At 40.0% G+C, this 13,201-nt stretch overlaps 1 protein-coding gene across 1 annotated transcript in view; it reads right to left on the bottom strand.

Annotated features, from left to right (window-relative positions):
• Positions 1-2,249: 2,249 nt before the first annotated feature.
• Positions 2,250-13,201, bottom strand: part of robo4 (roundabout, axon guidance receptor, homolog 4 (Drosophila)) — a 28,309-nt gene continuing 17,357 nt past the window's right edge. The window contains exons 13-19 of the mRNA XM_072446892.1: positions 13,076-13,191; positions 11,411-11,710; positions 10,425-10,529; positions 9,272-9,416; positions 6,367-6,588; positions 5,468-5,826; positions 2,250-3,182 (exon numbers count right to left, since the gene is read on the bottom strand). Of these exons, the coding sequence (XP_072302993.1) occupies positions 3,013-3,182; positions 5,468-5,826; positions 6,367-6,588; positions 9,272-9,416; positions 10,425-10,529; positions 11,411-11,710; positions 13,076-13,191 (1,417 nt within the window). The 3' untranslated portion in view covers positions 2,250-3,012. The remainder of the gene's footprint in view (positions 3,183-5,467; positions 5,827-6,366; positions 6,589-9,271; positions 9,417-10,424; positions 10,530-11,410; positions 11,711-13,075; positions 13,192-13,201) is intronic.

The following is a 13,201-nucleotide window of genomic DNA, read 5'->3' as shown; positions in this document are numbered from 1 at the left end:
CAGTATTACGTATATAACGCTCTGCAACTTTATATGTGATGTATAATAAATACCTGCAGGAACAATTACTTCTCTCTCCGTTTTGTTTTAAGAGCTTCCATAACACACAGGATCCGGGGACACGATAGAGGAAACGCTTTCACGTCGTTTCACATCGTTTCACGTCGTTTCACATCGTTTCACATCGTTTCTCATCGTTTATCATCGTTTCACATCGACATAAATTAAATGTTTTAATCAATTCATTAAAAATAAGTTTTTGGAGGATATTTTGCCACTTGGTAGCTAATGTAATGTACTCAGCAACATCTAAGTCAGCATGTCGGAATAGAACATGTAAATCTAAGCCTTAACACCAGTAGCAGTGACTTTGATGGATGGGCAGCAGACTTATTGTGTTCATCAATATTTGTGGATAACACTTGCACACTAAAGTGAAAAAAAAAGCATGCAAAAGTGTTAAAAGTCTTAAACTCCGGTCAGGGCCATAGCTTACTCTACTGAGCTAAACTACAATACCTGATGTGAATGCTGGACTTTACCGAACATTCATCACACAAACTAGCGCTCCACTGCCTGTATTTCTAACTAACATCTCATAAGAAACGTGAACGGAGCCTAAGCTACAAAGTCTCTAAAAGATCGTTTTAAAGTCAGTTAGTAGAAACTTGGCGCTGCTGTTGCTTCACGTCTCCTCTGCACACGCTCGGTTAGGCACCACCTGCAAACATCCAAGATTCCCACACAGATGTATCCGGCTTGAGGCTGTGTGGTCCTCAGAGCACGTGCACAGAAGCTGCTGTCCGCTCTGGTTCTATAAGCTCATGTTAGAGAGCGGAGCATGAACGGGCCCCTGAACACGGCCACGGATTGAGCCGCTGTACGAGAAGAAGAACCAAGCTTCCCGTGCAGTACTGCTCAGCGGCCTGTAGAGGTCACTAAAAGACAACGTGAGTTCAGCCAAGCTTCAGCAGCAGAAGTGAGGGGGAAAACGGGCTTATTTGGATATATTTTAGAACAATTCATATAAAGTTGTGACGCATAGTTTGTAATTTTATATTTTACTGGTCAATCACTGCTTGCCTTGATTGCCCTGACCACATGACCACTGCTTATCACAGCTTTTATTTTGCCTGAAGTAAGTAAAAATTGTGTTTATACATCTCCAAGCTAACAAAAATGAAATAAAATAAATTAAAATAAAAACTAAAATAAATTAAAATAAAAACTAAAATAAATAAAATAAATAAATAAAATAAATAAAATAAATAAAATAAATATAAATAAATATAAATAAATATAAATATAAATAATATAAAAATAAATAATATAAAAATAAATATAAATAAATATAAATAAAAAATAAATGAAATAAATGAAATAAATAAAATAAATAAAATGAATAAAATGAATAAAATAAATAAAATGAATAAAATGAATAAAATGAATAAAATTAATAAAATAAAATAAAGGCATTTAACCCTAAAGTAAGCTATTTAGCACTTCATATACAACTTTTGCTGGGTCAAATAGTGATTACGTTGAAGTGACTAACAAGTCGTCCTTTTCCTTGTGTAAAAATGATTCCCCTGCACAGGTTTGTCATGAGCTGCCATTGTACGTTCAGGCGGCCCAGGTTATTCAAGGCAAACAGATGGAGTCTAAGTATTACCTCTCTGGTCCACACGGCCATTATCCACTTCAGGGGGTCGTTCACATGCTGTCCACAGGCTAACGGGGCCGCACACAGTGCCACGTAAAGCTGTAATTAATGTAGCCTCACTTGAATAGTTACTGTAACCAACTGGAATATATAATGTTTGAAATTGACACTTTAGACAGAATAAATCTAAAAAATACACACCGGTACCAAAACCCACAATTAGCAAACAGAGTGAAGAGGGAACGCTGTCTTCTCAAGATCTACAGTGAATCGGGGCTTTTACAGTCTAAATTAGGCCTAAAACATGTCTTAAGTTGGAATATACTATAATTTTAACTGAGAAATTAATCAAGATTAATTCTAAATGAAGTAAAGACTAGGTTTATGTTATAGGTAAAAATATCTATCAAAATAAGACCTTCATTTGACAAACTTTGGACTAGATGGTTATGTTTTTTGCTCTTTCTCCCTCTCTCTCTCTGTGTCATGTTCTTTTCAGTTTTTGGTTCCGTTTTTAATATTTTTTAAAAACTGGGGGGAAAGAATACAGCTAGAAGAGCATCTGGAGTAAAACATTTGGAGACTGTTTGGTAACAAAATTCAACGTTTACTTCATCAAACATCCAGAGAAGTTGTTAATTAACATTCAACAAATACAAAATAGTAAAAAAGCAAATATCTTTTGTAGATCTATTATTCGGATGCAATTTCCATTTTAGTCAGTAAGTTTTAACAGACTAAGCAATTCAAATGTACAATATGTCAATTTGTACAAAAGGTTAATTCAGGGGCAAAATATATAGTTTTAATTGAAAATAAAATGAACATAAACCTTTCTAAAATCTAAATTATCCATCATCATCATATAAAACAAAAAGCTACTATTTATGGGCATTAAGAAAATTAGTTCCAAAAATTCTTAAATAACATTTGTAAAATCTGCAGTATATTTACACCTCAGTAGAAACGACTGATGGGACTCTTAATAAATCCTGTGAAACAAATGAAATAAAACAAGAGCTTACACTGCTGTGGGTGGAGCTCAGATCTCTGCAGCCTAATGACTCCCTTTTCCTCTGGCATCCTGTCTCTGTCTAACTGGCCTTTAACAAAAATACTAAAAAAACACTGGGTGAGAATATCCCAAGGGAGGAAAATCATTATCCTCTGCTCTAATGAGAGGAAACTGAAGGAAGGAAAAAACTTTACAAACTCACTAGAAGTCATTTGAAGGATGCAAAATGGCCGCAGTGCAATGTCAAGTCTAATTATCCATCAAAATCCCCTGTTTATTTACTCTTGGATGGAGATATATATATGTGTGTGTGTGTATGTGTGTGTTTTTAGTCCTAACAGTCAAACGGCTTGGTGTAGTGACTCTTGTACTTGTCCTCCATCTCCTCCATCCACATGCTTCTCCAGTCCCAGCCAGGAACGGGGTCCAAGTCACCGAAGGAGTCGCCCTCGAGGTGGTAAGAGGGGTAGAGCGTGCTGAGAGGGGAGGCAGGCGGAGAGAAGTCTGCAACAGATATGTCACATTAAAGCTCTGAAACAACCTTGTGTAGAGCTGTACAGGAAGTGTGGGGTTAAAACCACAAAACAAGACGGAGAAGTTGAATGAAAGTAAGAAAAAAGAGTTGCATTCCAGTTATATCGACACTTAAACTCAAAGACAAATGACACTGTATTATATTGTGGCCCCTAAGACTGTTAAAATGAACTTGAATGCTAAACTAATGTAAAAGGTAGCTTGTTGGTGGAGGGTCAGTATTTGTTGCCATGGAGATGTTCTTGTTTTGGCTGAAACGTTCCAGAATTGTATTAAACTTATGTAGCTCCAGGGAGAAAAGCAATGGCTTGTTTTTCATGGCATTTATAGATACATTTAATGCCATTTCATGGAATATTTCACAGGATGGTGATGACCAACAGGTGGCGCCACCAGGTAAAAGTAAAAGCCAGGCCAGGCGACCCTGCTCACTGTGTTTTGTTTATTGCATTAAAACATCTGCACTTGAATATTGTCATCTCCATGGAGACGAGCAGTGACTTTATGTAGTGCACTTTTAAGTGAGCGAGAGGTCCAAGAATGCTTAAAATACCATGTAATTTAATTATATTTTTCGAATTTAGGAAATGATTTGTGTTTTCTTAATTTGATCTGTTAAAGATATTAAAGATATATAACTGCTGTGACTGTCGTTGTGGATGAAACAGTTTGTAAAAATAAAGAAGTGACATTCTACTCATCAACAAATCTGATTTAGACAGAGCTTTGATCAAGTTGTCTGTCCCAGAAACTATTCTCCAAAAACTATTTTTTATTCTGCAAGCAATTTTCAAAGCCCTTTCAAAACTGCGCAAGAAGTCATTTATAATTTACGACCGGGCGAGACAGCCAATTAAAAGCAGTGCATAAAAAATATTTGGTATCTTTTGGCTTCGAGCGCGATAAAGACAGTTCTTTTTTTCACTTCTTCGTAATGTCAAAATGAGTTTAATTTGATTTATAGTCCAGCGGCAGGAGGAGGGAGGACATGGCGAGGCGAACATTTACACAGCACAAAATGAATGAATGTATTCAGGTGGAATGGGAAGGGAGTGACTTGAGTGAGTGATGAGACGACAGAGGGAAAACATGACTCACACAGAAGCTCTTCATTTTCCTGAAAGCTCTTAAGTAATTGTGAGGAGCCGCCTTTAAAGCTCTATCTGCAGGAGCCGCCTTTAACGCTCTAAAGGCGGCTCCTGCAGATAGAGCTTTAAAGGTGGCTCCTCTACCTGCAGGAGCCGCCTTTAAAGCTCTATCTGCAGGGCTGTGTGCTGAAACAGGTAGGACGTACAGAAACGGGCCAAAAGAGAACAACTTACATGTAAAGATGGAGTTTGTGATGTACAAGGGCAGCCAAGAGACTAGAGCCAAAGCTGAGAGCACCCTCTAGTGGCAGAATGCACTAAGCACCACCCTCACCAAAAGTATTCACATGGTCCAGTCAGAGTTCTGTATTCTGAATGGTTACGTTAAGAATGATGGAAATTCTGTTTGGTGCTGTAAAAAGGACCTCACAGTAGACATTCAAACCAGAGTAAAATAAGAAACGGTCGCTCTGACCTCAGATAGGGATTGAGAGGATACTGTTTTGTCCTTTATGTGATGATCAGGGTGGTCTGACATAAGCAAGTAGCTTCAGCACAATTAGTTACAACTAATACAGTTTGGAAACAGTTTTTTATCCTGAATATAAAACAAATTAAATAAACTTAGAACAAATAAGTCAAAAATGTATGTATGTCTGTGCTTTTGAACACAGTACTAAATACTATACAGTATTAAACCTGCACTGTGTAACGTTTCTTGTTAACATTGAGCTTTTTGCCTTGAATATTCCACAGAAAAGCTTCTAGGGCTTCAACAATGAATCGACCAATCGTAACTAGTCGAGTATGAAAATTTATTTTGCTCTCATTTTGATCTGAATCTTTGTATGTGTTTTACAGTCTGTGCAGTTCAGAAAACTAGACTATAGCAAAGACGGTGGCATTATTGAATAAAAAGGTAAATACAAAACAATAAACAGTCTCTGCTTTTCATCAATCGCTCACTTCGTTCTTAAATAAGCCTCCAGCTTTTCACCCTTTAATCTGTCTCCATTAAGATGAGCAGAATAAAAGCAGCTGTAATCCTACTCTTTAATGTAATATTGTGGAACATTCCAGGCAAAGCAATAACATCTCCACCAGTAAACTATCACAACCATGTCCTCCACACTTCAGACACAGAATGTCCCCGTCACTCTTGCCCACCTGAAAGCGACGCTCCGCTCATGCTCTCCGCCGCCGCCGCCGCCGCCGCCGCCAGCAGCCGGGCGAAGTGAGCGCTGTCGGCCGTGTAGCAGCTGTCCACGGAGCTGATGAGGCTGGTGCGCGCGCTGGCCATGTCCCGGTCCATCACCGAGCTCCACGTGTTCCACAGGGAGCTGTCCCAGTCGCTGTAGCAGGACGAGGGCGAGCTCTGCACCCGGGCGCGCCTCAGGCTTGCGAGGGGCGCGTCCGACTCGCCCAGGGTGGAGTAGATGTCGGGCTGGGAGGAGACGGCGCCGCTGATGAAGCCCAGGCTGTGGGGGAGCGGCTGGGGCAGGGAGGGACGCTGCTCGGGGAGGATGCTGTGGAGGGACAAGGGAAGACTTTAGCAGCGCCGACTCAAATGACTCGTTATAATTCGAACATTATACAGCTTTTGTTACATTTCAAATCAGATTATTTACAGGGTGCAGCTCAAGGCGTCCCAGTGCGGGCTCGTCTCACCTCTGTGTCCGCTTCAAAACCAACTAAGACAAGAACGCATCGCCTCCTCTGATTGGACAGAGCTCGGAGATTATGAGGATTACAGTTTCACACTTACTTCAGATTTAAACTGTTTAATTACTCACATTTTGTACAAAAGATTGATCTAAAATTATACTCTTATAACTTATAACTTAAGCCACACAGTGTAAGATTTCAGTCAAAAAATTAACTAAAAATAAAAGCGTTTATTTGATGTGTTTTTATTGAGCTAAAAATATTGATTATTAACGTGCATTCTTACATAGAGAAAGCTAGTCTTTTCACAAAGACAATATCAGCATTTTGAGGTGTCATATTCCTTGCTTGGACAATAAACGAGGCTTTTAGTTAGAATAAGGATTGTATTGGTTCTTTACCTGCACCTCTCTGGTTTGGGGCTGAGCTCGAGGTACTGCGTGGCCTCCTGGGACGTCATGGCGCCCGGGTCTGGGTAGAGCGACATGCAGTAGGAGGCGGTGGACTGGCGGCTGTAGTTTGAGTTGTTAACGTTGGGTTTTATCTGTCCGCGGTCGACTGGAGGAGTGCTGACGGACTGCAGCGAGCCCGTGTCTCCTGTCAGCTTTGTGGAATGACTGGAGCTGCAACACAGACACCTGTATTTAGCTTTTAGAGTAACTGAAGTATTATTTAAAACAATAACTGAGCTTCACCTGACTTTAATCCAAGCAGATACTGTTTTCTAGCCTGCACACTGCTTTTATCCTCCATGCATCAGCAGCTGGAGTACTCACGCCCCCTGCTGGATTAGGTGTCCAGACCTTCTTTAAAAGGGGACATTTTATGCTCGGTAATCTTTAATGAGCTTTTGACAGTGTTTCCTCATCATGACTTTACTCAGAGTTGTATTTATTTTTTTCAAATCAAGACTCCGTGAGACATGTAGGCCACTTTTCAAACATAAAAACACATAAATGAAGATCTACTGCTTGTTACAGTGAAACGTCACTATGAAGAGGCGGGGCTTATCAGTCCTGCACTTTTGAACAGGAAGTCAATTAACCTGTTTCTATTATTAAGCTGTTTTAGATCAATATTGCGGCTTACAATGAACAAAATGTAAAATGAGGATTTACTTCTGTTATAGGTCAATACTAAGTACCTGAAAGAGCAGAATATCTCTCCTTTAACTTTACGCTCATGCCCCCTGCTGGATAAATTGCCAACTGGATGGAACCAAGGAGATGGTGGTGGATTTCCGCAGACGCCACCCCACTGCCCCCTCACCAGTGAACATCCAGGGACGGGACATTGAGAGAGTGACTCATACAAGGACCTGGGTGTTCATCTGAACCACAAACTGGACTGGACTCATAACACAGACGCACTGTACAGGAAGAGCCAGAGTCGGCTCTACCTCCTGAGGAGACTCAGGTCTTTTGGAGTGACAGGGCCACTCCTGAAGACCTTCTATGACTCTGTGGTGGCATCAGCTCCTGTATGGTGTGGCCTGCTGGAGCAGCAGCATCACAGAGAGGAAGAGGAGGAGGCTGGACAGAGTCATCAAGAAGTCCAGCTCCGTCCTGGGCTGTGCTCTGGACTCGGTGCAGGAGGTGGGGGACAGAAGGGTCCTGGCTAGATTCACATCTATGCTTGACCATGAGTGTCGCCCCCTGCAGGACACTCTGTCCACTCTGGAGAGCAGCTTCAGTGAGAGACTGATCCACCCTCGCTGTGTGAAGGAAAGGTTTCACAGGTCTTTCCTTCCTGCTGCTGTCAGACTCTACAACAAACACTGTTAGTCCTACTGTGCAATTACTGTCGTGATTCATGTGCAATCCATGTGCAACTACTGTCGTGACACATATTCATGTGCAATTACTGTCGTGATCACATGCAATGGTATTTATTTATTTATTTATTTTTATCTTTATTATTTTTCCCCTCCATCCCTTGTTGGGAAATGGGAGGTTTTGTCTATAGGAGTTTTTGTTTATAGGAGATCTACTGAGAGTGTTTTTCAAACTTCCTAAATGTTATCTGTTCTTTGCCTCTGTATCTACCTGTTAGTACCCGCGCTGCAGAGACTCCATTTCCCATGTGCCCCTTGTGTTTGTCATGTGCTCCCATTGTGGCGTCTGTGTCTCCGCCCCTCACCTGCTGTCTGTTACTTCCTGGATTTCCCTGACACCTCCCACCACACCTGCTGTCAGTCTTCTTGTTACCTTAATTAGTTCCTGCCACTTATTTGTTTCCCACCAATCACCTGCTTCTCTGTGTATTTAAGTTCTGTCTCCCCTTTGTTCTGTATCTGTTCGTCACTTGATGTCTGTCCTGCTTGTAACTCCTGCCCTGCCCTGTTCCTGCCTTGTTTACCTGCCTTTGTGGAATTTTGGATGTTTTGTGTTTTTTTGGACTTTTGGACATTTTGAGCCTTTGTGCCAGCCTTTGGATTTTGAATTTTTGTTAAATAAATTCTTATTTGCCTTATCCGGACTGCTTTTGGGTTTTTGCCTCCGGGATCATAACACTACCTGCGTTGCATCAATGAAATTTCCCCATGTGGGACAATAAGGGATTATCTTATCTAACTGCTAGATAGGAGGCGGGAGGGGGGTGGAGAGGGGGATGATGACGCGTGCTTGCCCTTATGACGTGGTCTTGCCCCACCGCCCGTCAGTTTGGAGATTCGAGGAAAGGAGATAGTCTGTAATATAGCTAAACACTGCGGGAATCAATCAAAAAACACTCTGGACATATATATGAAGCACAAATAGCAATGTAAGAAGGTTAAAAGCTCTGAAAAGTCGATTTTGCATGTTATGGGACCTTTAACATGACTACATTACGGCTCTTTATCTTTCTCATGTAGCAAAGGGGAAGCAAAGTTAAACAAATGATGTTGTGCCCTTAAGCAAAACAACGGTCTAATGGTGGAAGAATAGGAGCTTCTTGCTGGGGCGTGGACTGAGCGGATGGGAGCGGGACACAAGTGGACCTGGTGCTCGACCTTTACACCCTGATGACACGTGAGCATCCTGTGCAACCGTCACCGAACAATGGACGGATATTTACAGTATCTTATGTCCAAAACAAGCCCTGATTAGAAGTTGATAGCCGTTCTTTTGAGAATTTAAACAAAGTACGAGATGAATTCACCTTATAATTACAGTAACATAAAAGATCGAATTCTGAGGAAGCTGCAGGAGGCAAAGAGTTAAAGAAGAAATATATCTTTCCAATCGATAAAAAGAGCCTCACAATAACCTTTCTGAACATGCTCTGAAATATAAATAAATGAAATAAGCTGTTGAAGCGGATTACCCTCCGTCAGAGGAGAGGCTGTGCGTCTCCGTGGCGTTCCCTTTGGGCAGAGGTGGAGGAGGAGGCAGCGTGTCCACCAGGTGAACTGAGGTAGAGTAATGCAGCAGGCGTGGGCAGGGCGTCACTTTAAACACTTCATGTCCACCTAAAACCAGAGAAAAGACGCACAGCATTTATTTTTGTTTATTATGTACGGTATTTGGAACGGCTAATCAGAATCATTATGACAAGTGCATTGTTAAAATCATGATCATTATGGACCAGGGATGTCAAGATTATTAGGTTAATTGATAAATCGATAATAGTGATTATTCAGGTCACAATATAATAGTAAGAATCAAAAAATAATCATTTTAGAAGCAAGATTGTGTTTTATTTGTCAATATATATATTCCAAAAAATAGACATTTTATCTGGCTGTTTATTTATTTATTTAGCCTTTTTTATAGAAAGTTGTGATTTTGTTTGTCATTGTGCTATTATTATTTTTATCTTTATTTTGCTCTTTGGTCTTGTTCCTTGTTTTATGTTTCTAGTTGAAAAAAATTAGATATGTATATATTTTCTAAAACAAAGTAAAATGTTGTAACACAAAAATGAAAGGAAATTTAATATTTCACTGTTAATAATCGTGAACAACCAATCGTTAAGTTGGTTACGTTTTTTCTTACTTTTTCTCACAATCGTTTCAGTAAAGTTTGATATCGTGACATCACTATTCAGGACTAGGGTTCGTTATGATTTGATACACGATAATATCCAAATTTTGCGATACTTGCGATACTCGATATATTGCACACAGTATTTCTTTGTCAAACCACTGCCTTTTATGTGAAATACACCTAATTTATTCATCCAAACAGTGTGTCAAACGGTTTGTGAACAAAGCAACAAAATTGTCCACAGTCGGTCAAATTTGTCTATTTTGATTAAACAAATATTTGTACAATACAAATAACTGTTTGACAAGTTGACTAATCTAAAAAATAATCGCAGACTAGTCAGTTACAACAAAATGAGCATTTAAACTGAACATTATTTACTGGTAATTATTAAATGTACAAAAAATGTCATAAAAACTAGAAATGGATAAATTGTATTTTCCCAACTAGAGACTATATCATGGTTATAATAAGCTGTATATTGTCTATACCGTGTCTGGAGGCAGGACCGTGGCTCTGTCTCTGTTTGTAGGCGTCAGAGGAGCAGATTTCAGCCTTAGAGGACAGCAGCGGGACACTGTTTACTGCATGCAGCTCTGTGGGGACAAGGTCAAACATTAGGCTAAGAGTTGTTAAAGATTTTTGCAGGGAAATTGTCACTGCAATGTATTTCTTGCCAATAAACAATTTCAGCACTTAAATGATAAGTACAGATGAGGTGTGCGGAGGAATACAACAGAGACAATAAAGCGTCCACAAGATACAAATCAGTTTGAAGATGCACATTTGGATAAGTTGTACACGATAAGGAAAGCTGCAAAAAGATCTGATTAAGGAAATAAAACAGCAAAGTAATCATGCACTGTACTTTTTTGTTCAACTTTGAAGACTGATTAGATTTGTGCGATTCTTAAACCTCAAATAAGACTTTTACAGGCGTCAGATTCTGTATACATACTATCCAATCCAAACTTTTTTTTGCAATTTTATTTTTTATTAGAACACAGAACACCACAAAAACAACAGAGAAACAACACAACAAAAACAGAAAACAAAACAAAAAAAGAACAAGCTGGACCAGAGAGAACATAAAGTAAGAAGAAAAAGAAGAAGAAGAAGAATTTTCAAGTTGAGTCCTGAGGTTATTTATTCAATTGTGTGTATAACTCTAATGATATACGTCCAGTCCTTAATCGTTGGAGCAGTTTGAGTTTGGAAAAATACAATTATGGACATGTTTTTCAAGAACTTTGGTCCATAACACTGTGGAGCCTGGAAGTGCTTTCTAAAAATTAAAGCCATGTCTTTTCCAGCTTGTTTTTTGTATTCCTTGAAAGAGATATGTCTATAATGTATAATTTATGATGCTGTATTGCAAATAATATGCAGTTTTTCAAGTATAATATGATGTATGCTGCTTTGGGGGTATTAGGGATGTCAAAACGTTGGCAGGGCCTTTGAGTGATTCTTTGCTCACCTTGCTTGCTGTGGCTGACCCCCATCCTGGGTTGTGGCCGTATACCCTGTTTCCACGGTAACGGCTCGCGGCCACACGGCGGTGAGCCATTAGGGGCGGGCTGGCTGAAGATCTTGATGGTCTCGGTTCCCTGGTCACCGGGGTGACCGTGGGGAGCTTTGGGGCAGCGTCTGGGGCTGTTGAAGGTTTTTAAGTTGGTGCCGCTCAGATCCACGTAAAAAGTGCCATAAACGCCGCAGCTGTCCGTCACTATGGGAACGGAGTCCACGCTGTTCGAGTCTTTTGAGGAGGCTGGAAGACCTAAACAAGAAGACAAATGGACAAATGTCAAAAAGGGCAGGTCTGCAAAAACTTTGAATGGTGCAAATAACCAAAGGTAAACTAACTCTAGGCCTTATTCTGTGTAACATTCATGTAATGTAGTCCAGACCCCAGCAGAATATTCAAGTTTATTTCAAATGTATTTTTATCCTATAAACCGAATCAAGCGTTACATTTATTTGAGGAACTTAAAAAAAAAAAAAAAAAAATGCTTTAAGGCAGGGGTGCCCCGGTCGATCGCAGAGGCAGTGAGGGTCGATTGCGCGCTGTGTAACGCAGAGGACGGAAAGAGGAAGTTCTGGTTAAGCTCAACCTTCTATCATTAGCGTAGTTGTGGTCAGTATATTTTATTTTCAAAATACTAAGCTGTTATAACAGCAGATTTTCTCTCTCCTATTTATATTGCACATTTGTATATGATAAACAATATTAGGCCATTAATGAAAGCCTACATTGTGTTTCTATAGCCTAATTATGGTTAAACAAAAATAAAAACCTGTTTAATACTGACAATAAAAATAATACTAAATTATACAATAATTTAGATCTATAAGTAGATCTTCAAATGTAAAAGTAGCTCGTGAGCTGAGAATGTGTAGGCACCCCTGCCTTAAAGACATTGTGCTTATACAGCCTGAAGTTGAAGTTTTTGAACAATTGTGTTTCTGCTTCTTCAGAAGTAAATTTAAATTTGGTCATTTTTGTTTAAAAATATGCATTATTTAATGTTATATCCTTCCAAATACATAAATAACATCCAAACAGTTACTCTTAAAGGCGCAATGGATGATTTTTCGGTGATTTGAGAACGCAGGCGGAAGTGCGCATGCGCCCTCCCCCGTGCGGACTGATACAACACACACGTGCGTTTGTTTATTAGCGCGACAGATCGCATCGCATCTCTTGTCTCACGTAGATTTCCGTCCACTTCTGCGTCAGCTCAAACTGTCTTTCTCCGTCTTCATTTTGTCCCGTACACAGAGGGAACTATATTATGATAGATCCATGCGCTTAGGCACGCGGAAACGTGGGGACGAACCGCACGCGGCTGCAGGTGAGCGATAGGTGCGTTTTATGATTGATACGTGGCAGGACTAATCGGCAGTCCACGCCACGAGGAAATAAGACTTAGATTTGTGCCAAAAAAATCGTCCATTCAACCTTTAAGTAGTAGTTTTCCAAAATACTACACCCTTACTGGTAATTTCATGGACTACTACTTTGTACTTCTACTTTTGTTTTTAAGTCATTTCACTCTTACTTGAGTACATTTTTTGGCCTGTGCAAAATACTTGCATACATTTTATACATATGTCTTCTGGGTGACTAAACACTTGTACTTACTGGCACTTTTGTGTTTGTTTGTTCTTTTCTGACTATGTGCCCACAGGTCCTGGTACTCATTGAAGTGTCCCTGTCTCCATCCTCCTGCAATCCACGGTGAGTCCGGGGCCACCATTCTGCACAAAA

The sequence above is a fragment of the Eucyclogobius newberryi genome, unplaced genomic scaffold (assembly GCF_026437365.1).
Source record: "Eucyclogobius newberryi isolate DKJ021-1_F unplaced genomic scaffold, fEucNew1.0.hap1 SCAF_15, whole genome shotgun sequence".
NCBI lineage: Eukaryota > Metazoa > Chordata > Actinopteri > Gobiiformes > Gobiidae > Eucyclogobius > Eucyclogobius newberryi.
This window is presented reverse-complemented; position numbering and strand designations above follow the sequence as displayed.